The 27,729-nt window shown below is 37.7% G+C and overlaps 1 protein-coding gene across 1 annotated transcript in view; it reads left to right on the top strand.

The window, feature by feature from the left end:
- The window catches only part of EYA3 (EYA transcriptional coactivator and phosphatase 3), a 97,140-nt gene that overhangs the window by 4,728 nt on the left and 64,683 nt on the right, over positions 1-27,729 (top strand). The window contains exons 2-4 of the mRNA XM_007935815.2: positions 7,381-7,447; positions 9,948-10,084; positions 24,433-24,570. Coding sequence (XP_007934006.1) covers positions 7,381-7,447; positions 9,948-10,084; positions 24,433-24,570 — 342 coding nt within the window. The remainder of the gene's footprint in view (positions 1-7,380; positions 7,448-9,947; positions 10,085-24,432; positions 24,571-27,729) is intronic.

Genomic DNA, 27,729 nt, shown 5'->3' with positions numbered 1-27,729 from the left:
AAAAAAAAAAAAAAACCTCACTGCCGTGGAGTTGACTCTGACACATTGTGACCCCTGTCTGGGTTTCTGAGGTGATATCTCTACTGAAGTAGATAGCCCAGTTGTCCTTCCAGGATATCCCATAGAATTTTTAATATTGCAACTCGAGGCTTAAATTTTTTCTTCAGTTCTTTCAGCTTGAGAAATGCCAAGCATATTCTTCCCTTTTGGTTTTCTAACTCCAGGTCTTTGCATATTTCATTATAATAATTGACTTTGTCTTTTTGAGCTGCTCTTTGAAATCTTCTGTTCAGCTCTTTTATCTCGTCATTTCTTCCATTTGCTTTGGCTACTTTCCATTTAAAGGCAAGTTTCAGAGTCCCTTGTGACATCCGTTTTGGTCTTCCTTTCATGTCTTTCTAATGACCTTTTGCTTTCTTCATGGATGACGTTTTTCATGTCATCCCACAGTTCCTCTGGTTTTCAATCATTGGCATTTATTGCATCAAATATATTTTTCAGATGATCTCTGAATTCAGGAGAGAGATAATCAAGGTCATTTTGTCTCTTGTGGACTTTCAACTTTAACTTGCATACGAGCAGTTGATGGTCTGTTCCACAATCAGCTCCTACCCTTATTTTGACTGAAGATATCGAGCTTCTCCATCACCTCTTGCCACAGATGTAGTCAGTCTGCTCCCTGTGTCCTCCATCTGGTGAAGTCCACATGTATAGTTGCTGTTTGTGTTGTTTGAAAAAAGGTATTTGCAATGAATAAGTCGTTGGTCCTGCAAAATTCTGTCATATAATCTCCAGCATTATTTCTGTCACCAAGGCGATATTTTCCAACTACTGGTGATTCTTCTTTGTTTCCAACTTTTGCATTCCAGTCACCAGTGATAATCAACACATCTTGATTGCATGTTCGGTCAATTTCAGACTGCAGAAGTTGGTAAAAACCTTCAATTTCCTCATCTTTGGCTTTGGTGGTTGATGTGCAAATTTGAATAATAGTAGTATTAACTGGTCTTCCTCATAGGTGTATGGATGTTATCACTGACAGCATTGCACTTCAGGTTAGATCTTGATACATTCTTTGTGATAATAAATGCCACGCCATTCCTCTTCAATTTGTCATTCCTGATATAGCAGATCATATAAGTAGTGCCTTACTCAAAATCAAAAAAATTTGTGGGCCAACTCCCCACTGCTGCTACCAAGGACTTGATATTATTCCACCTTTCTAATTGCCAAAAGATTCTACCTATCGGTTACAACAAAAAAGAAAAGCAAGCCTCCAAGAGCCCAAGATTTATGTTAGGCCCTAAGGTAGATCCAGCTTGGTAAGATATATGCTCCACTTGCCAACCTTCACTGTCCTAGAGAACAGTTATCATTCATTAGACAAATATTTGTAGAGTGTTCTGTTTTTTTACTTGTGGAGACAAAGGGTTTGTCTGGCGTACTTGCTTACTCTGCCAGATTGCCTCCACGGGGCATTTAATCATTTCTTAAATCAAATTGCTGTGTCCTTCCATATTTTATCACATACTTTTTTGTGTGTTTGTGTGCGTGATTTGGTTGAAAGTTTACAGAGAAAATTCACTTTCCATACAGCAGTTCACATACACTGTCTCATGACATTGACTACAATTTACCACAATGTAACAGCTCCCCTTCCACTTCCTCCCCATAGTTACCTCTTCCCTGTGTCCTTCGCTGCATGCAATCCTGCCCCCTGAGCTATGTCTTTGTGCATACACAACCCTTCTATTCTCCCATAATTGTTCTTTCCAAGGAGTGTATCTACCTAGTGTAAATGTTTACCTCATATGCCTGTCTTTTGTTTGGCTAGAAGCCACAGGGGTGGGTTCAATTCCAGACCTGAAGGGCAGCCAGGGGCCATAGTTTCAGTGGTTCCATCAGGCTTTATCGAACCAGCAAACCTGGTCTCTTCTTTTTTTTTCCAAATGATTTTGAGTTTTGTTTGACATTGTTCTCCCTCTCTATCCAGGATCTTCTACATAGATCCACCTCCAAGTGGTTGGCAGTGGTAGCCGGGCACCATCTTGTTCTTCTGGTCTCATAGTCATATAGGCTGAGGATCACATGGTATTTTATCACATACTTTTAAGAATAAATTTGTGTAAGACAGATATAAAGGGGGGGGTGGATTGAAGCATTTGTTTTTGGGAAAATTTTTTTCTCTTTAGACAATCTTATTTATACTTCCTACTAAAAACAGGTATGAAATTTTGTTTCTAAGTATACTTACATTCTGTATGTTAATTTCTTAAAAACAATTCTTCAGTGATTCTCAAACTCTTAGCATTCATAAGAATCATCTGCATGCTTGTTTATTATATAGAATTCCAGCCTCTCCTTCAGATTATCATTCAGTAGGCCTGATGTGGATAGAGAATCTGCATTTTTTAAGAAGTTAGCTTGGTAATTCTGGTACATATGGTCCATGCTGTGGAAAACTACTCTTAATGAGTGGAAAATGTCTCCTCTAATTTTTTAAAAATCATGTCCATCCTAAAGGAAAAAGCCTAAACCCCCATAATCTACAAACTTCATGGCCTGGGATGAAATTGAGCCTTCTGCTTGGTCTTTCCAAATAATTTCCTTTTTTTTCCCTTCAAAAACTCTAGTTCCTTTAAGTCTGTATCTCTACTTCCCCCTACCTTCCTTTTTACCGTCAACTTAACTCTCAGTCATTCTCCTTTGTAAAGAATAGATCTTCTGTTTTCTTCTCTATTCATACTGTTATGCTGGATAATTACAATATCATATAGATGACCTATCCAGCACCCATCATACCTCTCTTGTCTCCATTTCACTTCTTACTCAACATAGATTGCATGGTCCTTTATTGTAATCACTCCCTAATAAGTACTGTCAATAAATTTGCCCCTTGTACTCTCCTTGCTAAATCCAAGTCCTGTGTTAACCCAACTCTCTACCTTTTCCATAAGTGCATATAAAAAGTTAAACAGTCTTAGATAAAATTATATACCTAGCTGGCTAGTTATACTTTAGTTATACTCATAGGACCTCAGCTGGGCATTCAACATGCTTGGAAACCCTACTACATTTTTCTGATGAGTTTTGCATTTTAATATTTCAACCACTTCTTTCAAAGCACCCATACTCATTCACCTTTCCTCACTTTTAGCTTCTGATGACTTTTTCTCAAATAGAAGCTGCCACATAGGAAGCTCCCTTTTATCCCACCATCACTAAATTGTCAAACCTTCCTGTGTTTGTACCCATATTTTATTGCTTCTTTCTTGCAAGAATGGAAAGATTACTTTTGCTTCTGTCAGAGGTACGTTCTGTTCTTTGTTCTTACCCCTCTGATCTTCTCCGTGGATTTTGATACTATAGTCATCTGATGCTATAATCACGTCCACATTCTCACCATCTCCTTCTCTTCTTTATCCTTTTTGTCAGTAAAGAGACGTGCAGTAGTAGCTGCTGTGTTAAAACAAACAAAAACCGTCCCTTGGCTCCTTATCCCCCACTAGTTGTAGACCTTCTGTTTGTTCCATGATACACCAGAATCTCTGGAAAGAGTTATCCTCACTTGCTTTCTTACAGATCTCATTCATTCTTCAACTCTCTCAAATTTAACTTCTTTACCCACCATTTCGATGAAAGTGCTCTTGTCAAGGTCATAAATGACTTTTGTGTTGCCAATTCTAATAAGTATTTCTCTCACCTCATATTCTGCCACTCCCCACTTTCCTCCCATCTTTCTCTTTTACAGACCCTTATTCCTCTGTCTGAACTCTGAATGTAGTCAGGCTTCAAGTCTTGGTTCTAGGCCACTGTCTTAGTTATCTCTTGCTGTAACAGGAATACCGCAAGTGAATGGCTTTAACAAACAGATTTATCCTCTCACAGTTTAACAGGTTGGAAATCTGGGTTTAGGGTGCCAGCCTGAGGGGAAGACTTTTTCTGTCAGCTCTGGATGAAGGTCCTTGTAATCCATCTTCCCCTGGGACATGTAGTTTTTCTGCACAGAGACCCTAAGTCCAAAGGATGTGCTCTGCTCCTGTCTCTTCCTCCTTGGTGGTAGAAGGTCCCTCTGATTTCTGCTGGCTATTTAATCTCTTCTGTGTCTCAAAAGAGATTGACTCAAGATATAATCTAATCCTGTAGATGGTATCCTGCCTCATTAACATAACAGACTCTAATCCTGTCTCATTAACATCATGTTGTTGTTGTTATGTGCCGTCGAGTTGGCCCAACTCATAGTGACCCCTCCTTGGGTTTCCGAGGCCGTATCACTACGGAAATAGATTGCCCAACCTTCCTTCCGAGGAGTGGCTGGTGGGTTTGAACCGCCAGCTTCTGGTTAGCAGTCAAGTGCCTTAGGTACTATGTGCCAGACCTCCCCATTAACATCATAGAAGTTAGAATTTCCAACACATAAGATAACTACATCAGATCACAAAATGGAGAATAATTATATAATACTGAGAATCATGGCCTAGCTAAGTTGACACATACTTTGGGGGGGATACAATTCAATCTATAATGGCCATCACCTTTTCTCATTTTACGTTTCAGCCATTAAACCCCACTCCCATTGCTGTCAAATAGATTCTGACTCATAGTGACCCTATAGGACAGAGTAGAACTGCCCCATAGGGTTCCCAAGGCTATAAATCTGTGTGGAAGCAGACTGCCTCATCTTTCTCTTGAGGAACATCTGGTGGTTCAAACTGCTGACCTCTTGGTTAGCAGCCAAGCACTTAACCTCTACACCACCAGGGCTCTGTTTTATTTTAAATATGTACATTGTTAATGAATCTCAAATTTGTATTTCCAATCAGACTTCTTCCCTGCATTCCAGATTTGTGTATCCAGCTGCTCACTTGACATGTGCATTTGGATATCTAAAAAGAAAATCAGGCTTAAAATGTCTAAAAAAGAGCTTTTGATTCTCTTGTTGTTAGATGCAGTCTGGTCATTTCTGATGTACAGCAACGCTGTGGTACAGATTGGAACTACCCCATAGGATTTCTAGGCTGTAATCTTTATGATTGCAGATTGCCATGTTTTTCTCCTGCAGAGCTACCGGGTAGGTTTGAACCACCAGCCTTTCAGATTCTCTTAAACCCCATCATATCTGTTCTTCTAAACTTCCCTATCTTAGAAAATGATATGACTATCCCTCTAGTGTTCAAGCTAAACATTGAATTCATCTTGGGTTCTCGTTTTCCTCATTCCTCACATTAAAATCCATCAGAATATCCTGTTAGTTTTACCTTCAGAATTTATTATAGATGCATTCATTTCACTTCATCTCTACTAGTCTAAGCCAGCATGTTACTTAAGCCTCTCTTGAGCCTTCCATTGCATAATAGCAGAATACGTCTCAACCCTTTATAATCTTTTCATTGGTCCAAAGTATTAAAAAAATCAAGGCACATTGATTCTACAGCGATGTAAAAATTGGCCTAAATCTCCCAGGTGGTTTTGTTAGCCTCTTCTAGAATTACAGTAAATTGGTGAAGGAATGGGGTTTGGGGTTTTTGAAAGTACGTGTCAGCAGAGAAGAAACCATCAGGCAGAATTCAAATGAATTGACCATACATTCTTTGTGAAGGATGGTAAGAACTTTAGATCTAATTGAGATTGCCTTCATTTTTGTCAAAACGATTATAGATAAATGTAATCTACAAGTTTCTAATAATTATTTTAAAAGAATTGGAACAATGGCATTGGGGAAGAGCTTCTATGATAAACATATAGGTGTTGATTTGTCTCACTGTTGGGCATGAATTGACTCCTCATTTGCTCTTAACCAAGATTCTCTTTTTAGGTCAGAGACTCCTTCAGGGAACCCAACTAGATATAAAATTAGTTGGTTTATCCTTAGTCTCTGTTCACAGTACAGTTAGCTCCTTTATAGATATTGAAGGAAGTTCTTTAACAGTTAAGGAGTCTGGTGCAAGTTCACTATGCCATAACTCTGTCTATAACATGGACTGGAATAGAGCTTAATGAATAGGATTCTGCTCCCTGTCAAACTTATGTCAAATATTTACAGCATTTATCCCAAATGAAATCATGAGGGTTGTTCTGGTTCCGTAGTGCCGCTCTGACAAAAAATATACCACAAATGGGATGGCCTTAACAAACAGGAGTTTATTCTTACAATTTAGAGGCTTTAAGTCCAAATTCAAAGTGCCAGGCTCTAGGAACCGGGTGGAAGCCCCTCAACCTTGAGGTCCAGCTCTGCCTCCTGCTCCCAGCCCACTGGAGCTAGAGGCATTTCTTCACTGAGACAGCTGCTGCCTGCTGAGGCTGAGAAGCCCCAAGGTTGACAAGTAAAAAGACACAGTCCCAATGTTACCAAGCCACGTGTCAGGCCATTAACTTAAGTCCATTGTAAGTCCCAAGGTCAGCAGAGCATGGCAGGCTGCTGAGCAATGACACGGCTGCATGCAGGGTCCAAGCATGCCATAAGCTAGAGACCATTCCCAAGACTTCTCCTTAAATACAGGAAGCAGACCACATCCCAAAGGCAGCTAGTCAGGTGCTTGTGGTAGATCCCACCATGGAGTTGATTGTCAGTCTCATCATAGGGAATAACTACCACCAGCTGCCCAGCCACTCAACCAGGCCCAGCCAAGTTGACATACAAACATAACTACCACAAGGGTCAAGCCTTCACAGCAGCTATTCTAGTTGAAATCATGGGGGTCAAGAGGACCCTGGTTGAGAAAGTCTCTTAACTTGATGATTTATAAGAGCATCACATCAGGTCCTCTGGTCCGTCTCTGCTTTGCCAACCTTAAGCAAAGTCTTGACTACAAACCTTTAAAAATAGTAGTGTAGAATTGTACTGGTATCTGTTCTGCTGTTAATTAAACACAGCATTAGCTACAGCTTTCTAATAAGATGGGTTACTGTCCCCAAGTTTCTTTTTCTGCAAATCATTCTTTGAGCCTTTACTTATATTACAGTAAGCACCCAAAGAGTGAATAAGCTGTTGCATAACGTGCATATTTAGGAATATTTATTTATTCCTAAATAGATGATCTAACTTTTTTAAGGTGCCTGTGAACACAGCTGGTAGCTTAAGAGTGTGCTTCATCTGTAGTTTTAAATCAGGAATGAGTAAAGGTAGGGAATGGCTGATACCAATCTTCAGCTCTTTTCCATATTCCCCCATATTTTACCTTCTTTGCTGTCTCTAAAAGTCTATAAACAGTTTATTAGAAGAATGAGGTATTTTCTAACACATAGTCTTTCTGGATTTCTGATACCTAAGCTTGATTTTGTTACTTAGTTTGAAAAACTGTACAGTGAGATATGAGGTTTTCCCATTCCATTTTTGAAGTGTGCTAACTTTTTTACCTGGTGATGTTATCTTTCTTTCAGTTATGACATGCACCGATTACATCCCTCGCTCATCCAATGATTATACCTCACAAATGTATTCTGCAAAGTAAGTTGAATACTTATTTCCAAAATCTATGTGCTTTTTCTTAGGCTCTTTGCAAAATTTAATTTGATATTTAATTTCTTTTCACCTCCCTTGTTCTCTTTGTCCCTATTCCAACTTTTTCTTCCTTCTAAATATAGAGTCTATATAACATCCCTTTAAAAAGCAGATGGTTGTCTGGATTAGATCACTATAACCCAGAGCTCTAAGTGAGTAGGCAATGAAATTGCAAAACAGTGTTTGTGATCAGCATATCCCTGATTGACCCCTGACAATTCTTTCTCTACTTTGACAGACAGATCATAAAAACAGTTTAAGCTAGCCTCTGACTGGAGCTTCTTGGCCTAATCTGTGTTCGGTTTCTTATTGGGGAGATGTCCTCAGAGTTGGGCTGGGCTTAATGTAAAATAGATTTAGTGGGATGACATCACCTAAGAGGCAATATTTTGAGTCTTCATGGGGTAAGGTCAGCATGTAAGCAACTCATCTCCAGAAGGGTAAGTGCAGAATAGTGAATATCAAGCTACTAATTGTGCATTTATAAGGAGTAGGTCTGTGCATACAAATACATGCAGATGTGATTATTAAACTACAGGGCTTACATATGCAGGTTGCATAAAGAAATCGTTAACAAAGTGAGAGATGCTGAAGGGTCACAGTGAAAAGCAGAATGGTATTTGCTTCCTTTTTGTACCATTTATACCTTCTGAATTTTGCATCAGTTAAAAATTAAAAAGTCAACTCAGTGAGTTCTCCAAATTCTAATCTAGTATTAACACTAATAGTGTTTTTGGGCCAGTAGTTTTCATATTGTTTACCTCTTCTCTGAAACGACTGTACCTGCTCTCTGGAGTCATGAAGAAATTACATAATAAATGTGAAAGTCCTTTAAAGCTATAATGGCACTACATGAAAAAGGATATTATGATCTTTAACATGGAGCTTAAATCCATTTGAGATGGCTAATTATGACCCGAGTCACAGTTGCAACCTGAACTGTTTTTTGGACTCAGATCTGGCTAAGAAGAATAGAAATTTTCAAATTCATTTGTGTATAAGCTGCTCAGAAGACAGTATGTTGCATATTCTAAATTCATTCATTCATTCAAAAAATATTTACATACCCACTACATTCAGGACACCTTATTATCTGTGCCTTCTATCTTAATTCAGACCCTCCTTACCACTAATCTGAGCCATTACATTATAATCTTTTTTTAACTGGATCTTCATTTCCAGTGTCTCTCCTTATAAGCACAAAGCAATGTCAAATTAATCTTCCTTAAAAAAAGCTCTGGTCTTGTCGTTCTGTGCTCAGATATTTCAGTGACTTCCAGTTTCAGGTTTGTCTGAACTCTTATAGCCTCACATTCAGGGTCTTTGCTTTTTATCTTTCTAGCTTTCTCTTTCAACTTCTCTTAATATAGTTGATGCTCCTTGCAGGCTGAAGCCTTTGCTTTCTTTCCTCTGTACTTTTGCTAAGGACTCCTTCCCCATGCCAGGGCCTTTTCTCTTTTCCTAGAATACGCTTTCTTTTTCATTGCTGCACATCCTTTCTGCCACTTCTTTATAACTTTCCTTCATTCTTCTCTTTCCAGAGCTTGGGAAAAAAAATCTTTTTTCCCTTCTGTAACACTAACCGTCTTCCCAGTGTTTTGTTGTTATGACTCATATGGCACATATAACACATATTTTCTTGCATTATAATTTCAGCATAACCCACCAAATAAAATAACTGGAATATAAAAATGTAGCACATAAAATATGAGACTGTCTTATTGTGTGGATATGAAATGACCAGGTCAGCTAGCTAGTCTAAAGTCCCAGGGGTGTCACTGCTGAATTTACATCCCTAGCTATCTCTGATGTGGTTGGCACCAACTAGTAGCAATATGGTCTGACTTGAGTATCAGTGCAAAGATTCTGAGTCCTGTCTGGGATTTCCTGGTGACCTGGCTCCTTTTTTGTAAGCTTGATCTAGGGAAATTGGGGCCTCCCTCACCCCCTATTTTATGATGGGTTCCTTGCCTTTTCTCCACCAGCCATGCCCTCTTTTCCAAGTCCCACTTTCTCTCAGAATTTTGGTTTGCCCCAGGGACTAGGTGGAGAATGAGCTAATTGTCAACCTGTTGTATCCAATTTCCTATTTAGGATTTTATTCTCTATGTAGACATAAGAATAGAAACAAGTTTAATCCATCCCTGTATCTCACATGGAGTCTTGCATGTAGTAGCATACTACAAATGTTTATAGGATAATAATTGGACCTTGGGAGGATGTTTGTAATTATTAAACTTTCCATAATATTCTTTAGGTAGGTGATAGTAGAACATGAAAAGGAGAAAAGGGTTCTACTTTGTGACCACACCAAGAACCATTTTATGGGATAGGTCATTCTCCCCCATTGCTGATTCTTTGATGTTAGTGATATAGCCACTTCCCCCATTTCTCATTACTGAAATAAATTACACATAAAGGTTTTTGTTTTCTTGAACTTCTCTAGACCATATGCACATATCCTCTCAGTTCCTGTATCGGAAACTGCTTATCCTGGACAGACTCAGTACCAGACACTACAACAGTCTCAACCCTATGCTGTCTACCCTCAGGCAACCCAAACATATGGACTACCTCCTTTTGGTAAGGCATCCAGTTTTAAGCAGTTTCTAGGAATGTTGATTTTATCCCTCAGAAACTTGCATCTTTCCCCAACAGCAAGTGAGCATGGCTGACCTTGGGAAGCTGAGAAATGAGTTGTTCTTTACAAACATGTACTCAGATATAAGTATCGTGGAAATTGGGCATGGGGCTTTCCAACAATATGTTTGATAAATGTAATCTAAAATCACAGCTTTTCAATACACATTTGTTTATCGACCAAAATTTAGCTCCTTCCAGAGTATACTGAATCTCTACTCTGTAGCTGAATCCTTAAGTGTTTAGAGAACTCTTTGAGGAATTACTATGGATTTGACTTTATAGGTAATGTGGTACTATGTTTAGGTAAACATAATATATTTTGAGGTGGGTAATTTCTTGATAAAACCAGGTAGACTATACCTCATAGTTTGCCCTCTTTTTATTTTTTGCCAGTTTCTTCCTGACCTCTCTTATCCCCAAACTCTGACCAAATGTTTGCTCTGCTGAAGCAGAAAGTCATCTTAGAATAGGGAGAATCTCTCATTTTCTATAACCTTATCATGTGCATAGGGAGTTTTGTAAATATCTTCAACATGAGCTGTAAATTAGAATGATTGGCCAGAAGTCAGTTTGAGGTTATTTGAATATTTAATACCTGCACTGATTTTTCTCTGCATGTATAAATAGATAGGTATGTGCAGTGTGCTTTATTGCCCTTTCCTTGCTTTCCTAGAACTGGTATTAAAAAATTGAGAGAATACTGTGCCATTTTCATGTTGAAAGAATTGAGAGAATGTTGTATTATTTTAAAATATATAATACATTAATGAAGTCATATCACTGTAGAGTTTACTGAAGCAAGCTAGGAATTAGAAAAATCTTCAAAACACATCACCACAGAGTCTGGGTGTATTCTTGTTGCTTGCTTTTTGTTTCTCCATTCCTACTTCTCCTGGCCCATTTGGCTAATCTTTTATGATAGTGACAATTTCCATAACTTTTAGGCTTGTTAGCATTCCTTGGCTCCTGGTGATTGCTAGAAACAAAAATTGGGGGTTATATATAATGATAGCGGTAGTTGATAACTTCATGAGAGAAGGGAGACAGAAATTCTTTTGTTTCTCCTATTTGCACATGCATGCCTCCATGCCTGTCAGTACCAGGCAATGTACTAAAATCTTGTATTTGTGATATATTTTGTCAGCCCAAACTGAATAGTCTTTTGGAAGGGGAATCTTTTATGAATATGTTTATGTTTATTTCTTTTTGTGTATGTTAAAAGTCAATGTTTCCATAGCTGGCTATAGTAATTATAAAGGAAGAAGTATTTTCACTTTTTTTAAAAACTCTGTGTTTTGATTTTCATTCGGTCAACAACCCCGACACCCTTTATTACATTGTGGAACAGTTCATCTTTCCTCTGTTCAGTATTAAGTAAATCTCCTATTTTACCTCTGAACTCAATTGATAAGATAACTAATGTAGTGCCACAGACATATAGAGTCTATGTATTATGGTTTCTTTTATGATCACTGCATTTCCTTTGTATTAAATAAAAAGAAAGAAAGAAAATTCTGTAAAGTAGACATCTGTTTAAAAACTAGAAAGAAACGGTACATTATGGAGAAATATTGCTAACAACAGTCTTCCTTAGTAATCTGGTTTTGTTTTGTTTTGTTAATATTTGGGGGCAAGGGAGATTTATGTTTCATAAATTCCTCTATCAGTAATTCAGAGAGAGATTAGCTTGATTTGACTTTAAATGATGTATGAGACTTACTGTAGAGAGATTTCGATCAGAGTAATAGAATCCCTGGTGGTGCAAGAGGTTTGCTACTAACCTAAAGGTTGACAGCCCAAACCCACCCAGCAGCATCACAGAAGAAAGACCTGGTAACCTGCATCCATAAATAGCCAAGAAAACCCTATGGAGCAGGTCTACACTTGGGGACATCACAGTAAAAATCAACTTAAAGGCAACTTTTCTTTTCTTTTCTTTTCTTTTAAAGTGAATGATAGATATGTTATATCCTTAAAACTTATGAGGGAAATTACAAAGATTTTTGTAATACTTATAAAAGTGACTGTATTTTTTAAAGATGCTTTCTTATGTTTCAACATGTGGCTTTTTTTTTTTTTTTTTTTTTTAAAGAATGTGTTCACTTAAATATAGTTAAACACTTGATTTCATTCTCTTTTAAGATTTTGGTACATTATGTTAGTTTAGATTTTCAGATTCCACCACTCTTCTGTCAATTTATCATACTATGTTGGATTGCATATTTCTGTGAGGCTGAAAGCTCTGGTATTGCAGATTCCAGCAGAGTCACCCATGTTGGATAGATTTAAGCAGAGCTTCCAGACTAAGACAGAGTAAGAAGAAGGAAGAGGCCATCCACTTCTCAGAACTAGCCAGTGAAAACCTTACAAATACTAGTGAAACACTTTCTGATATATTACTGGAAAGCTTTCTGAAGAGCCATGAAACATTGCCTGATACAGTACCAGAAGATGAGCCCTTCAGGTCAGAAGGCACTCAAAATATGACTGGAGAAGAGCTGCCTCCTCAAAGTAGAGTCAACCTTAATGACATAGATGGAGTAAAGCTTTGGGGACTTTCATTTGCTGATGGGCCACGACTCAAAATGGTAAGAAACAGCTGCAAACATCCATTAACAATAGGAACATGGAATGTACGAAGTATGAATATAGGAAATTGGAAGTTGTCAAAAATGAAATGGAATGCATAAAGATCAATATCCTAGCCATTAGTGAGCTGAAATAGACTAGTTCTGGACATTTTGAATCAGACAGTCATAGTCTAGTATGCCAGGAGATCTATCCTGAAGTGCACTGTCAGTGATAGGATAATATCCACAGGAAGACCAGTTAATACTACTACTAAAGCCAAAGATGAGGAAATTGAAGATTTTTACCAACTTCTGCAGTCTGAAATTGACCAACATGCAATCAGGATGTATTGATTATTAGTGGTGATTGGAATGCAAAGTTGGAAACAAAGAAGAATCACTAGTCGTTGGAAAATATGGCCTTGGTGATAAAAATGATGCCAGAAATCATATGAATTTTGCAAGATCAACAAAATAACCTTTTTTCAGCATAAACGGTGGCTATACGTATAGACCTTGCCAGATGGAATACATAGGAGTCAAATCAGCTGCATCTGTGGAGAGGTGATGGAGAAGCTCAGTATCTATAGCCAAAACAAGACCAGGAGCTGATTTTGGAACAGATCATCAGTTGCTCATAGCAAGTTCAAGTTGAAGCTGAGGATAATTAAAACAAATCCACAAGAGCCAAAATATGACCTTGATTATATCCCAACTGAATATAGAGGCCATATGAAGAATAAATTTGATGCATTGAACACCAATGACCGAAAACCAGACAAATTGTGGGATGACATTAAGAACATCATACATGAAGAATGCAAAAGGTAGTTAAAAAGACAGAAAAGTAAGAAAAGACCAAAATGAATGTCAGTAGAGACTCTGAAACTAGCCCTTGAATGAAGAGTAGCTTAAGCAAACGGAAGAAATGACAGAGTAAAGGAGCTGAATAGAATATTTCAAAGAGAAGCTTGAGAAGCCAAATCAGTTATTATAATGGAATGTTCAAAGTTCTGGAGTTAGAAACCAAAAGGGAAGAATACAGTTGGCATTTCTCAAGCTGAACTAATTGATGGAAAAATTCAAGCCTTGAGTTGCAATATTGAAAGATTCTATGGGCAAAACATTGACTGATACAGGAAGCATTGAAAGAAGATGGAAGGAATATATGGAGTCACTGTACAAAAAGGAATTGGTCAGTGTTCAACTATTTCAGGAAGTGGCATATGTTGAGAACCAATGATATTGAAGGAAGAAATTGAACCTGCATTAAAGGAATTGGCGAAAAACAAGGCTCAAGGAATTGAAGAGATACCCACTGAGATATTTCAACTAACAGATGCATTGCTGGAGTCACTTACTCATTTATGCCAAGAAATTTAAAACACAGCTATCTACCTGACTGACTGGAAGAGATCAATTTTTGTGCCCATTTCAAAGAAGGGTGATCCAACAGAAAGTGGAAATTATAGAACAATATTGATATTGCACACAATAAAATTTTACTGAGGATGATTAAAAAATGGTTGCAGCACTTTATGGACAGAGAACTACCAGAAATGTGCTGGATTCAGAAGAAGACGTGGAACGAGGAATATTATTGCTGATATCAGATGGATCTTGGCTGAAAACAAAGAAAAACAGAAAGATGTTTACATGTGTTTTATTGACTATGTGGAAGCATTTGGCTGTGTGGATCATAACAAATTATGGATAACATTGAGAAGAATGAGAATTCCAGAACAGTTAATTGTACTCATGAGGAACCTGTACATCGACCAGGAGGCTGTTGTTTGAACAGGGCAAGGGGATACTGCATGATTTAAAATCAGAAAGGGTGTATGTCAGGGTTATATCTTTTCACCACACTTTATCAATCTGTATGCTGAACAAATAATCGAGAAATTGGACTATATGAAGAGGAACGTGGCCTCAATTTGGAGGAAGACTCATTAACAACCTGCAATGCACACAACACAGTCTTGCTTGTTGAGAGTAAAGAAGACTTGAAGCACTTACTGATGAAGATTAAAGGCTCTAGTCTTTAGTATGAATTACACCTCAACATAAAGAAGATTACATTCCTCACAACAGAACCAATAAGCAACATCATGATAAAGGAGAAAAGATTGAGTTGCCAAAGATTTCATATTGCTTGGATCCACAATCAACACCCATGGAAGCAGCAGTCAAAAAATCAGACATATTGCACTGGCCAGATCTGCTACAAATGATTCTTTAAAGTGCTGAAGAGCAAAGATGTCTCTTTGAAGACTAAGGTGCACCTAACACAAGCCATGGTCTTTTCAGTCGCCTCATATGTATATGAAAGCTGAACAATGAATAATAAGGAAGAACGAAGAAGAATTGATGCTTTTGAGTTGTGGTGTTGGGGAAGAATATTGAAAGTACCATGGACTGCCAGAAGAATGAGCAAATCTGTCCTGGAAGAAGTATAGCCAGGATGCTTCTTGGAAGTGAGAATGGCCAGACTTCTTCTCACTTACTTTCCTCATGTTGTCAGAAGGGACCATTCTCTTGAGATGGATATCATGCTTGATAAAGTGGAGGGTCAGCGAAAAAGGGGAAGACCCTCAATGAGGTGGATTGACACAGTGGCTGCAGTGATGGGCTCAGGTATAGCAAGGATTGTGAGGATGGAGCATGGCCTGCCAGTGTTTTGTTCTGTTGTACATAGAGTGTTCTACATAGTATGTCAGAGCCCATTCAATGGTACCTAACAACAGCATTTTTAGATAAGCTGGTTAGTTGTTATTTTATTTCAGATGTAAATAGGTCTTCAGAAAATTTCATTGTAATAACATTATTTCTTTATTGAGTGCTTACTGTACCAATAGTATACTAAGAATAATACTTTACATTATTGTACCATGTAATCCTCAGCACTATTTTCTGGGGTAAGTAGTAGCATTATCCTTTTTTATAGATGAGAAAACTGAGGTTTAGAAGGATTAAGTGACTAGCCTGAAGTCATACAAATAGTAAATGTATGGAAGTAAAATTAAACCCAGATCTGTTTAATTCTAGAGATGCTCATGAATTTACATCTTTTGCAAAAATATGATCTCAGAGTTGAGTTTGAAATTTAAGTTTTATCCTCTTGAAAAGTGGGTAAAAGGAGACTTCTGGTAAAATGGTAGAATAGGCAGACAAGCTCCACAGACTCTCTTAAACAAAGAAAAGAGAAATCAATTGACAGAGATACAGACGATAATCCCTAGAGCCCTGAGCTTTGAAAAGAAGTATACAGAAGTGGATTACACACCAACTAGTGGAAAAACCTGAAGGAAAACAATGAATATGGAGATGGTTGGAGCAGTGGGCTATCAGCTACCCTGACAGGACCAACAGCCTGAATATTTCCAAGTGGTGTTGGGACCTGAGAATTGACCTAAAGATCAGCCCTGCTCGCCAAGGGCTGCAGGAATGACTGTGCTGGTGACCTATGACTAGGAAGAGAAACAACAAGGAGGGAGACAACCTGAGCTGTGGACTTTTGGCTATCCAGAAAGTGCAGCCATTTTGATTGTTTATACACAGTGGCCATTTTGGATATTTAAAGTGACCAAGGGCACAGCCATTTTGGAGGTTTACAAGTGGCAGCCATTTTGGATATTTGAAGTGACCGAGGGTGTAGCCATTTTGAATGTTTACAAGCTTTGGCCATTTTGAATATTTAAAGTGACCGAGGGCACAGCCATTTTCAATATTTACAAGTGGTGGCCATTATGGATTTTAAAGTGACAGAATTCTCATTCGGATTCCAGGGACCTAAGAATAGGCCCCGTTTGCCAAGGACGGCAGGGACATACAGGAAGCAGACAATGGGAAAGGAGAAAGGTGGTAAGTGTATAAGTGCTGCCAACTAATGAATAGAGGCGCACAGCACAGTACCTTGCTTGTGTAGATAACATAAAACAACCAACGAAAACAAAAATCATGGGCAAGTCACTCCAACATACAGTCACCAATTAAATATAAATACAAAAATGTCACAATGCCTAGGAGGCAACAGCATCACAGGCCATACAAAGAAGCAAGATAAAACAGGAGAAACAAGGGACCAGGATACAGACCCAAAACACATCCCTGAAGAAGATGCAGCATTGGAGCTCCCTGAGAAGGAATTCAAAAGAATTATATTTAGGTACTGTTCTGGTTACCTGGTGCCGCTCTGACAAGAAATATACCACAAATGGGATGGCCTTAACAAACAGGAGTTTATTCTTACAATTTGGAGGCTTTAAGTCCAAGTTCAAAGTGCCAGGCTCTAGGGGCTGGGTGAAAGCCCCTCAACCTTGGGGTCCAGCTCTGCCTCCTGCTCCTGGCCCACTGGAGCTAGAGGCATTTCTTCACTCAGACAACTGCTGCCTGCTGAGGCTGAGAAGCCCCAAGGTTGACAAGTAAAAAGACACAGTCCCGATGTTACCAAACCACGCGGCAGGCCATTAACTTAAGTCCATTGTAAGTCCCAAGGTCAGCAGAGCATGGCAGGCTGCTGAGCAACAACACGGCTACATGCAGGGTCCAAGCATGCTATAAGCTAGAGACCATTCCCAAGACTTCTCCTTAAATGCAGGAAGCAGACCACATCCCAAAGGCAGCTAGTCAGGTGCTTGTGGTAGATTCCACCCATGGAGTTGATTGCTAGTCTCAACATGGGGAATAACTACCACTAGCTGCCCAGCCTCTCAACCAGGCTCAGCCAAGTTGACACACAACTGTAACTACCACAGGTAGTTTCAGTGAATTGAGGGACAGATCAAGGAAAACACTGACAAAATTGAGGATACCACAGAGAAAAACCTAGAACAATTTCAAAAGACATTACAAGAACAAAATGACAAAATAAATGAAAAATTAGAAATGACACAAAATATACAGACAGAAATTCCAGAAGATTAATACTAACTTTTCAGAAATATATAATACATGGAATGGGCAAAGGAGTAGAATTTAATCAGTGGAAGACAGAATTAGTGAGATTGAAGGCAAATACCTCAATACTTCTTTGGAAAGGGAATAATCAGAAAAAAGATCAAAACAAAATGAAGAAAGCCTAACGTTTATGTGGGATACCAACAAAAGGAATAACCTACATATAATTGGAATTCCAGAACAGGGAGAGACAAATAAAACCACAGAGAAAATTGTCAAAGATTTGTTGGAAGAGAATTTTCCTGGTATGATGAAAGATGAGAATATATCCATTCAAGAAGTCCAATGAACCCCAAATGGAATAGACTCCAAAAGAAAATAACCAAGACATATCATCATCAGACTTAACAAAATCAAAGACAAAGAAAGAATCCTAAAAGCAGCATGGGAAAATTAAAAGTTACTTACAAGGGGCAACCAATAAGAATAAGCTCGGGTTTCTTGGCAGAAACCATGCAGGCAAGAAGACAATGGGACAGTATATGTAGAACCCTGAAAGAAAAAAATTTCCAACCAAGAATTATATACCCGGCAAAATTGTCCCTCAAATGATGGTGAAATTAGGACATTTCTAGATAAGCAGAAATTAAGGGAATTTGTTAAAACTTGACCAACCTTACAAGAAATGTTAATGGGAGTCCTTTGGACAAAGAACCAACAACAGTAAACAACAACTGACCATTACCACACATGACATAACCCAGAAACCAACCCAGTTATAGAAGTATCCAATGTAATAAGCCTACAAGATTGTAAACAGGGAACCAGAGACATCAATTGACAAAGACAACTACAAACCAAAAAGAGGAAAAAAACTGTGTAGTTATAGAACTTGTAATTGGTAAGGAAGTCAAGACAACTACAAGATAGAACAAACTGTTCTAAACTTGGGAAGAAATTATAAATCACTGGGTAACCTCAAAGGAAAATGATAAACCTTCATATCAAAATAAAAAAGAGAATCAGTACAAATATTTAGCAAATGCTAAAACAATAGCAACAAGGGAAGTAATAACATGATTCATAAACAAAATGAGCTGAGCACAGAAAATTATATGGAACAAAGAAATCAACTCCACGACAAAGCACGTAAAAAATGACAGCAACAAATTCATACTTGTTGATAATTACATATCTGACAAGGGACTTATCCCTAAAATGTATAGAAAACTCCAACAACTCAATAACAAAAGGATTAATGATCCAATTGAAAAATGGGCAGAAGACATGAACGGATACTTCACCAAAGAGGATATTTAGGCTGTCAAGAAATACATTAAGAAATGCTCATGATCATTAGCCATCAGAGAGATGCAAATCAAAACAACAATGAGATACCATTTCACCCTAGCACTAATAATGGTAAAGTTCAACAAGACAGAAAATGGAGGATGCTGGCAAGGATGTGGAGAGATTGTAACTTTCATACACTGCAGGTGGGACTGTCAAACGATCCAACCACTGTGGAAAACAGTATGGTGATTCCTTAAAAAGCTGTAATTAGAAATACCATTTGACCCAGCAATCCCATTACTAGGTATATATTCTAAAGAAGTGAGAGGCAGGATAAGAACAGATACATGTGCACCCATGTTCATCACAGCACTGTTTACAATAGCAAAAAGATGAAAACATCCTACATGCACATCAACAGAAGAATGGATATCCACACTGTGGTACATATACACAGTGGAATTATTGCAACCTTAAAGAATAATATAGAGTGTGCAGAACACCGCATAATATGGATGAACTTGGAAGACATTATGCTGAATGAAAGAAGTCAATCATAGATGGACAAATATAGTATTAGTTCATTATTGTAAAAAGTCAAGGAAAGGTTTATATATGGAAGGGAACTTTTTTTGTTGGTTACCATGGGTTGGAGAGGAGGGGAGCAAACACTGCAAAAAAAAAACAAAACAAACAAAAAAAAAAAAACATTGACCTATGTCGCTTTAGTTGTGTATTTCACTGTACATAAATTATATTCCAATAAAATGCATTGGAAAAAAAAGTAGGTAAAAGACTAGAATAAATCTAGGAAGGCTGTCTTTAAAAATAGGGGAATAGTGTCCATATTCCTTTCAAAGCGATATAGAAACAGGGTAGGGTGGCAGCAAGTGAATTGGAGGTTCACTTCCAGTTATCTGAAGGAATTATAGATGGAAAAGTGTAGTCATTTATTTTTAATGGTTCATAAAATATGCTCTTAGTCATTACTGTTCTAAATTAGTTTGAAAGAACTTGAGCATGAGATGAAGATTTGTCATGTGTCAAGAGCTTATAGATGTTTATACCATTTCCCTTAGTAATTTTACTTACAGGAATTTATTCTGTGGTACTAATTAGAAACACTCTCAAAAATTTAATTGAAATTTTGATACTGCAGCATTACTTATAATAGCAAAAATTAGAAACAACCTTGGTATGTTATTCAGCAAGCAAAGTATATGTTCAATTGCAGTGTACCCATAGAATGAAAAACTATTTTAAGTCATATTCTTGAAGGATACTTAGATTAGGATCTTGAGACTAGAATATACTCAGTGTATTACTAATTGGAAAAAAAAGCAGTATATAAAAACGGAAAGTAAAATCTACTCTTGATTTAGTATTTTGAAAAATGTGCATACAGAATAATTTGAAAGGAAAAAATGTGAACGTTAACAGTACAGATTTGATCTCACATACTACAGAACCTTGTAAAACAAGGATCTCGCTTCCTTATTCACGGGTTTCAGTTAACACATGGAAAAGCAAGGACTGCCTGTGTTTTGTTTCTGTGTGATGAGACAATGGGATTTTTTTCTTTAGACTTCCTGAATTTTCTAATTTTCTGTAATATACATCCATTTCTTTTATAATCAGAATTAATCAGATTAAATTACTTAGTAATGTATCACTTTTTAATCCCAATCATCTGTTAAATTAGCAAGCCAAAATACTCTTTCATCAGCTTTTTTCTAGCATTGAGGTATACTTCAATTCCTAACCAACCTTGTCTTCTCTAAAGATCCACTACCCTGATAGTATTACTCTAATGTGACCTGCTCAGATGAATGAAGTATTTCATGTTGAGAACCTTGGGAGAGTTTATGGTAAGACCTAGTGTGGGCCACAGGAGGATTACCACTTACAGTCACACTTCCTTTCCCATTGTTAGAGCAGCTGTTGCTCCACAGCATGTTCTTAGTGCTTAAAAGTACTTGAGAAGCTTTGTTGTTGTGGGCAAAGAGCAGTGAGCTAGGAGTCAGGAAACTGGGATTCATTCCTTATTTGCTATGAACAGGAGTGCTATACAGTCAAATCATTTGGTCATGCTAACTATTACCTGGAATTCTGGGAAAGATGATTTTAGCGGACGATATTTATATCCTTAAAGAGTAGGGATGCCAACGGAAGCAGCAGTCAGGACATTAGATGTCGTGTAGCATTGGGAAAGTCAACTGCAAAGGAACTGTTTCAAGTGCTGAGGAGCAAGGATATCTCCTTGAGGACTAAGGTGCGCCTGACACAAGCCATGATATTTCCAATCACCTTGTATGCATGTGAGAGCTGGACAATGAATAGGGAAGACCGAAGAAGAGTTGATGCTTTTGAGTTGTGGTGCTGGCGAAGAATGCTGAAAGTACCATGGACTGCTAAAAGAACTAACAGATCTGTCCTGGAGGAAGTGCAGCCAGAATGCTCCTTGGAAGCAAGAATGGCCAGACTTCGTCTCACCTATTTTGGTCATGTTGTAAGAAGGGACCATTCCCTGGAGAAGGATGTCATGCTTGGTAGGGTGGAGGGTCGACGAAAGAGGGGGAGGCCTTCAACGAGATGGATTGATACAGTGGCTGCGATGATGGGCTCGAGTATAGCAGGGATTGTGGGGCTGGTGCGGGATCGGGCAGTGTTTCGTTCTGCTGTGCATGGGGTCGCTATGAGTCGGAAACGACTCGACGGCACTTAACAACAACAACAATCATGCTGAAAGCAATGTCCATATTGTCATTTATTCTTCTATTATAAAATTATTTTATATTAAATGTCATAGACATTCAAAACTATCTATTCCTCTATTTGTCTTGGGCATATGTGCCCTAAATGTTGACCTTAAAAGAGCAACCAACTTATGCATACAGTTTACATTTTAAAACTTTAAAAAATATTTTACATAACAAGGCTAGTAAAGCGTCTCAGTAGATACTGTTTTTATTAATAAGGTAACATTTTAGTAGCAGTGTAATAATAAACATGTTCACAAATCCAACACCTTAGGTTCAGAACCTATTTGGAAAAACAAATGCATTACAATAGATTTCACATCATACAGTAAAACTTGCAAATGCCAGAACGTGTATAAGGCAGAACCTGTCAGAGCAGGACAACTCAAATATTTCTATTAATAGAGTGTGATAGTAAAGTAGTAAGGCTGTACCCTCTCAAAGGCAAAAAACTTGTGAGACTCAGAAAAACAGGGCAGTCCCATTGAGTTCTGGCTCTCATAGTTTTCACTGTATATGTTTTAGAAAATAACATTCTTAGATACCATTATAGGAACAATTTCCTAATTAATTATGTAAACAAAAAAACAATTGTCATCAAGTTGATTCCAACTTGAGGGGACTTCATGTGTATCGGAGTAGAACTGTGCTTCTTTGGGTTTTCAGTGAGTCTGTTCTTTTCCTCTGAGATGCCTCTGGGTGTATTCAAACCAGCAGTGTTGTGGTTAGAAGCTGAGCACTTAAACGTTTGTACCACCTGAAGACTCCTTCAGTCATGGTAGAGATGTTAATATTCCTCAGTCATTACTCTATGGTTAATAAGGAGCGCTGATGGCACGTTACATAGAGCATTTATTTGACTGCTAACCAGAAGGTTGGCAGTTCAGACCCACCAGCCACTCTGGAAGGAAGACTGGGTAATCTGCCTCCATAGATTTACCACCTTGGAATCCCAGTGAGGGTTGCCATGAGTTGGAATCGACTTGATAGCAGTGAATTTTTTATATGGTTAATAGATCATAAAAAAAATACTTTTTGTATGCCTTTGTGGTTTGGGGCAAAGCAATTATTACGTCTCATTGCTGACCATTTAAGATTTTCACCTCTCCCTTTACTATTCTTATATTCATTTATCAACAGATTTGACCTATCTGAGTTACACGGAAGTATCTCAGTGCCCCAGTGAAGATGAAGTCTTTATCATTAAAGCATTGCATTTCTTATTTTATATATTATTAATTGACTAAATTCATCAGATTAGAAGTAAATTAAATAAGTTAATGTTGAATTTGAAGCCGTGGCTGCCCTTGAATTGTGTTTGATGAAACTTTTTGGACCTACGTTTCAGGTTCAATTACATTGATCTGGCAGCAATAACTTCAGAATACAGTGAATAACTGAGCATTAAGTGTTTTTTTTTTGTTGTTTTTTTGGTTTTTTTTTTTAATTTTTTTGAAAATAGATTTTTCCATAGGTAAAATTATCACAGAAACTATGCATCATTTGGCTCATACAGAAGCAATTTAGGCTCATCTTAACTCAATTTCAGCAAGCTTTTCTTATGATTTTCTAGTTTACTACAAATTAAAAAGATATGCCAGAAACATGAGATTGTGAAGAAGTAACAGATCACAGGGAAAAGACAAAGTGTCATAAACTTTACTTAAAAATCAAAAAACTATACTTTAATTCTTTTTAGGGCTAATTTGGATATCTTCCCATATCCTGATAGCATCTGGAGTACCTCTGTAATATCTGTACTATAGCCCAGTATTGATCTTTATAACAGTAATTCTGAAAACGTAAAGCTATGTTTACTCTTTCCTCTCTGTTTAGGAGGGCCGGAAAGGATATTTGTATATGTTAGGAAGATTGTTACTCAGGAGCGTTGTGATAAAAATACAGTAAAATAAAAGTGAACAGCCATGATATCTATCAGTAAGAGATGGGATGTAGCATAATTTATCATTGAATGCTATGCAGCTGTTTAACAAAGGGGAATGGATTTTTATGTTCCAACATAGAAAGATGTCTCTCAGATGTGGAAAAAGCAAGTTATGAATAATAAATATGTATAAAATCCCATTTTTATTTTTTTAGAAAAAAAAGAAAGCAGAAAAAATTTAGTAAAAATGTAGAAAAGATGTAGAGACTCTTCTCCAAGCTGTTAATAGTGGCTAAGTTTGGATGATGGGACTATACATAGCTTTAATTTTTCTATACAAATTTCTGTAATGGTTTTAATTTATAAAAGTAAGCAGGTATTTCTTTCCTAATTGGCAGAAACAAAGATTAAGCAGCTTAAGAAGGAAGAGAAATATTCAATATATTTTAGAAAGTTTGGTGCTTGTTTAATGGGTAAGTGAATTTTAAACTTATGTGGAATGTCTCTCACCTTGACATGCTGCATAAATGATTTATCACTGTACATGACTGTCAGGTGCTCTTTATGACATATGCTCCAGTTGGGTGTTAGTAGCTCATTCTCTGAACCCTGGTCATTTTCTCCCAACCACTGAAAGAAGCGTATATAAAAACCACTGTTGGTGTTTTTGGCAAGATTTTCGTTTCTATGGCTCCACTCCCCAATTCTTTGAAAATGTATTTGCTTGTGGTATATTACAAGTGGGAGAATCAATTATTTTCTCTTACAAGCAAATTTATTTTTAAGTTTAGATTTTAAACCTACTGACTGATATTTGCAAGCATAACCATGCTCTTCAGTCCCCATGTATTGTTTGTAATTGGTCCAATTTATCTGATTCAGGTGCATTGTGGCCAGGTATGAAATCTGAAAGTGGTTTAATTCAGACTCCATCTCCAAGTCAACACAGTGTTCTTACCTGCACTACAGGGTTAACCACAAGCCAGCCAAGCCCTGCACATTATTCTTATTCCATTCAAGGTAAATAGGCATGGTTGTGTGTTTTTTTTTTTTTATTATTATTTATTTTTTAAAATCTACCTGTATCTCCAAACAAATTGGGTAATACAGGAACTCTTTCTTCTAAAACAAAACGGGGTGAGATTTGCATTTGTGCATGCCTTTTGTGTTCTGCAAACCAGAGCCAAGGAGTGTGGTTCCTAAGTAGTTTAGCTCTTAGAATGAGAGCTGCTTAGTAGAATTGAAGCCTTACCTTTTGCATGTTAATGTCCTAAAAATTTCTCTGATTTTGCGCTAGTGTGTTCTTGGTAACACTGTTAATGAGCAGAAAACTCTATAACTTCTCTTATGTGAAATCCAAATTCTCGAAGTGGTATGTGAGAGTATGCTGCTTTGTGAGATCTGTGCTGCTACAGCTTTGTTATACCCTCACCCCATATACTTCCTCTTTTTTTTGTCTTCTTGATGACTTCTGTCTACTTAAAAAAAAAAAAAAAAAAAAGCTGTCTTGTTTCTGTTTTATGATGAAAATAGAACATTAAAGCTTGAATTCTAAATATCTCTGTCTTCTTGAGTTAAAATTATGACAGGACTGTTAGGAAAAAAAAGGCGAAGAAATTCAAAAGGCAATGGGGAATTAACCTCATCTCCCCTCCCTGACCCCCTAATCCAATGCAGCGTTTTGTTTCTTAAATTGGCTATTAATGTCTGAGTACCTGACTTTTCCTCTGTTTGTTTTCTCCTAGCTTTTAAGTTTTATTCCTTGTACAATGGATGTTACAGGGATGAGGGTGGAGTAGCAAAAACCTGTCTGAGATACTCTTAAGATACGAACTTTGTGATGGGGAAAAAATTGATGTAGATGAGACTAAGCAAAATATTTTGGTTTTCAGTTTCAACTAATTTCAGTTAAATGATGAGGACAACATCTACTTGGTCCAGTGAAGCAGAACCGGTCACTGTGTTCATAAACCTTACTCTGAGCTATGTATCTCCTATTTTTATCAAGTCTCTCAATTATTTTTCCTTCTTTATCTGTCCCTTCTTTTTCCCTAAAAAAACAGGGAGAAAAACAGGAGGGGAAAGCTTAAGAGTGTGACTTAACTTTGTCTGACTTTTTTTCCACCCCTTCTTTCATCTTTATAAATGTTTCTCTACATTGATAGGCCTTTTGGATCCAACTACAGAACTACAGGCAAATCTAGTAGCCAAGTTCCTTCTAAAGAGATACAGGCGTGATAATCACAGCCAGGTAGTGAGAGAAGAGCAAGAGGCTCCCTTCTTTAATAACCCTCTGCAGAGCTATGGAACCTCCACTCCTGTCATTTGAGGAGGGTGATAGCAAAACTCCTTCCCTGTAAAGCAAGAGAGGAACCACCTCTTTTAGGGTCTTTTAGAAGCTATTGCTTTAAAAGGGTCAAGAAAATGTCCCTTCAATGTCATTAACCACTATCCTAACTTGTTATATGCTAGTATATTTTTCTATTTTGATAGGTTATTTTGTTAATATGGTAATTGCTGGTGATTATGAAGTATTTACTATATACCTGACATTGTTCTAAGCAATAAGTAGATTTACTTACGTAAATTTCACAACAACCCTGTGAGGGAAGTACTGTTATTAACCTTATTTTATAGGTGGGGAACCTGAGGCACAGAGAAGTTAAGTAACTTGCCCAAGGTTACAAAGTTAGTAAATAATAAGTCAGAACTTACTGGGGCAGTCTGACTCCAGAGCATGAATGCAGTACTGTTACCTGACACAGGGTTATTCCTCCTGCTTGTTTTCTTTCTCTTTTTCCTTTAAATTTAAACATTATTCTCTTCTTTGCTTCCTGTTTACCAGTCCTACCATTAATCAATGTGAGACTTTTGGATTTTCCCTTATTTATGATTTTCAGTATTAAAGTCATGGTATCAATACCAACTCTTTCATATTTAAGAACCTATAGAAACAAACATCTAAATTCCTTTTTTCTCCTTTTTACTGGTGTTTTGGTTACCTCTGTGCTTTTCTAACAGAAAAATACCACAAACAGGATGCTTGAACAAACAGGAGTTTATTCTCTCACAGTTTGGAGGCTTTAAGTCCAAGTTCAGAGTGTTAGGCTCTAGGGGCTGGGTGAAAGCCCCTCAACCTTGGGCTTCAGCTCTGCCTCCAGCTCCTGGCCCACTGAAGCTAGAGGGTTTTCTTTACTCAGACAGCTGCTGCCTGCAGAGACTGACAAGCCCAAGGTTGACAAGTAAAAAGGCACAGTCCCAGTGTTACCAAACCACACAGCAGACCATTAATTCAAGTCCATTGAAAGTCCCAGTATCGGCAGAGCTTCGCAGGCTGCTGAACAACGACATGGCTACATGCAGAGTTCAAGCGTGCCATAAGCTAGACACCATTCCCCAAGGCTTCTTCTTAATATACTGGAAGCAGACCACATCCCTAAGGCAGCTAGTCAGCTGCTCACAGTAGATTCCACCATGGAGTTCATTACCAGTCTTATCATGGGGAATACTACTACATCCATCTGCCCATCTACTCGACCAGGCCTAGCCATGTTGACACACAAACTTAACTACCACAACTGGTTAACCTATTAGTCAATTTTATTGTTCACTCAACTTTCATACAGAGTAGAAATTAAGGCCAAACATAACCATCAAGTTACCAAGTTTTGCCATTTATTCTGAAGAAAAGATTAGTTGAAAAGCAAGTCAAAACAATTGGCTAAAATGAAATATGACTGTTATCGGTGGAATTTAGTTACTATCAATATCACCCACCTTACCTCTACTGTCCTTTAGCATGGATAATAAATATTAATTACTCCTTCCTTCTCCTGTAGAACTACTCAGTCATTCCATAGAATAAAGCAAGGTGCAGTGGATTGACTTTTTTATTTTGTTTGTTTAAAGTAGTCATAACAGCAGCGTCTTCTCAACAAACCCCCAAGCATTCTGCAATTGAAAACAGCCCGTCTTGCCTGGGGAAAGGAGCTCTGGTGACACAGTAGTTAAAGCATTCGGCTGCCTATCAGAAGGTTGCGGTTTGAACCCACCAAGTTGCTCTGCAGGAGAAAGATGAGACAGTCTGCTTCATAAAGATTTATAGCCTTGGAAACCCATTGGGGCAGTTCTGCTTTTTCCTGTAAGAGTGCTATGATTTGGAATTGACTTCATGGCCTT

Source organism: Orycteropus afer, unplaced genomic scaffold (assembly GCF_000298275.1).
Source record: "Orycteropus afer afer isolate SDZICR_OR568_19922 unplaced genomic scaffold, OryAfe1.0 scaffold00031, whole genome shotgun sequence".
Lineage (NCBI taxonomy): Eukaryota > Metazoa > Chordata > Mammalia > Tubulidentata > Orycteropodidae > Orycteropus > Orycteropus afer.
This window is presented reverse-complemented; position numbering and strand designations above follow the sequence as displayed.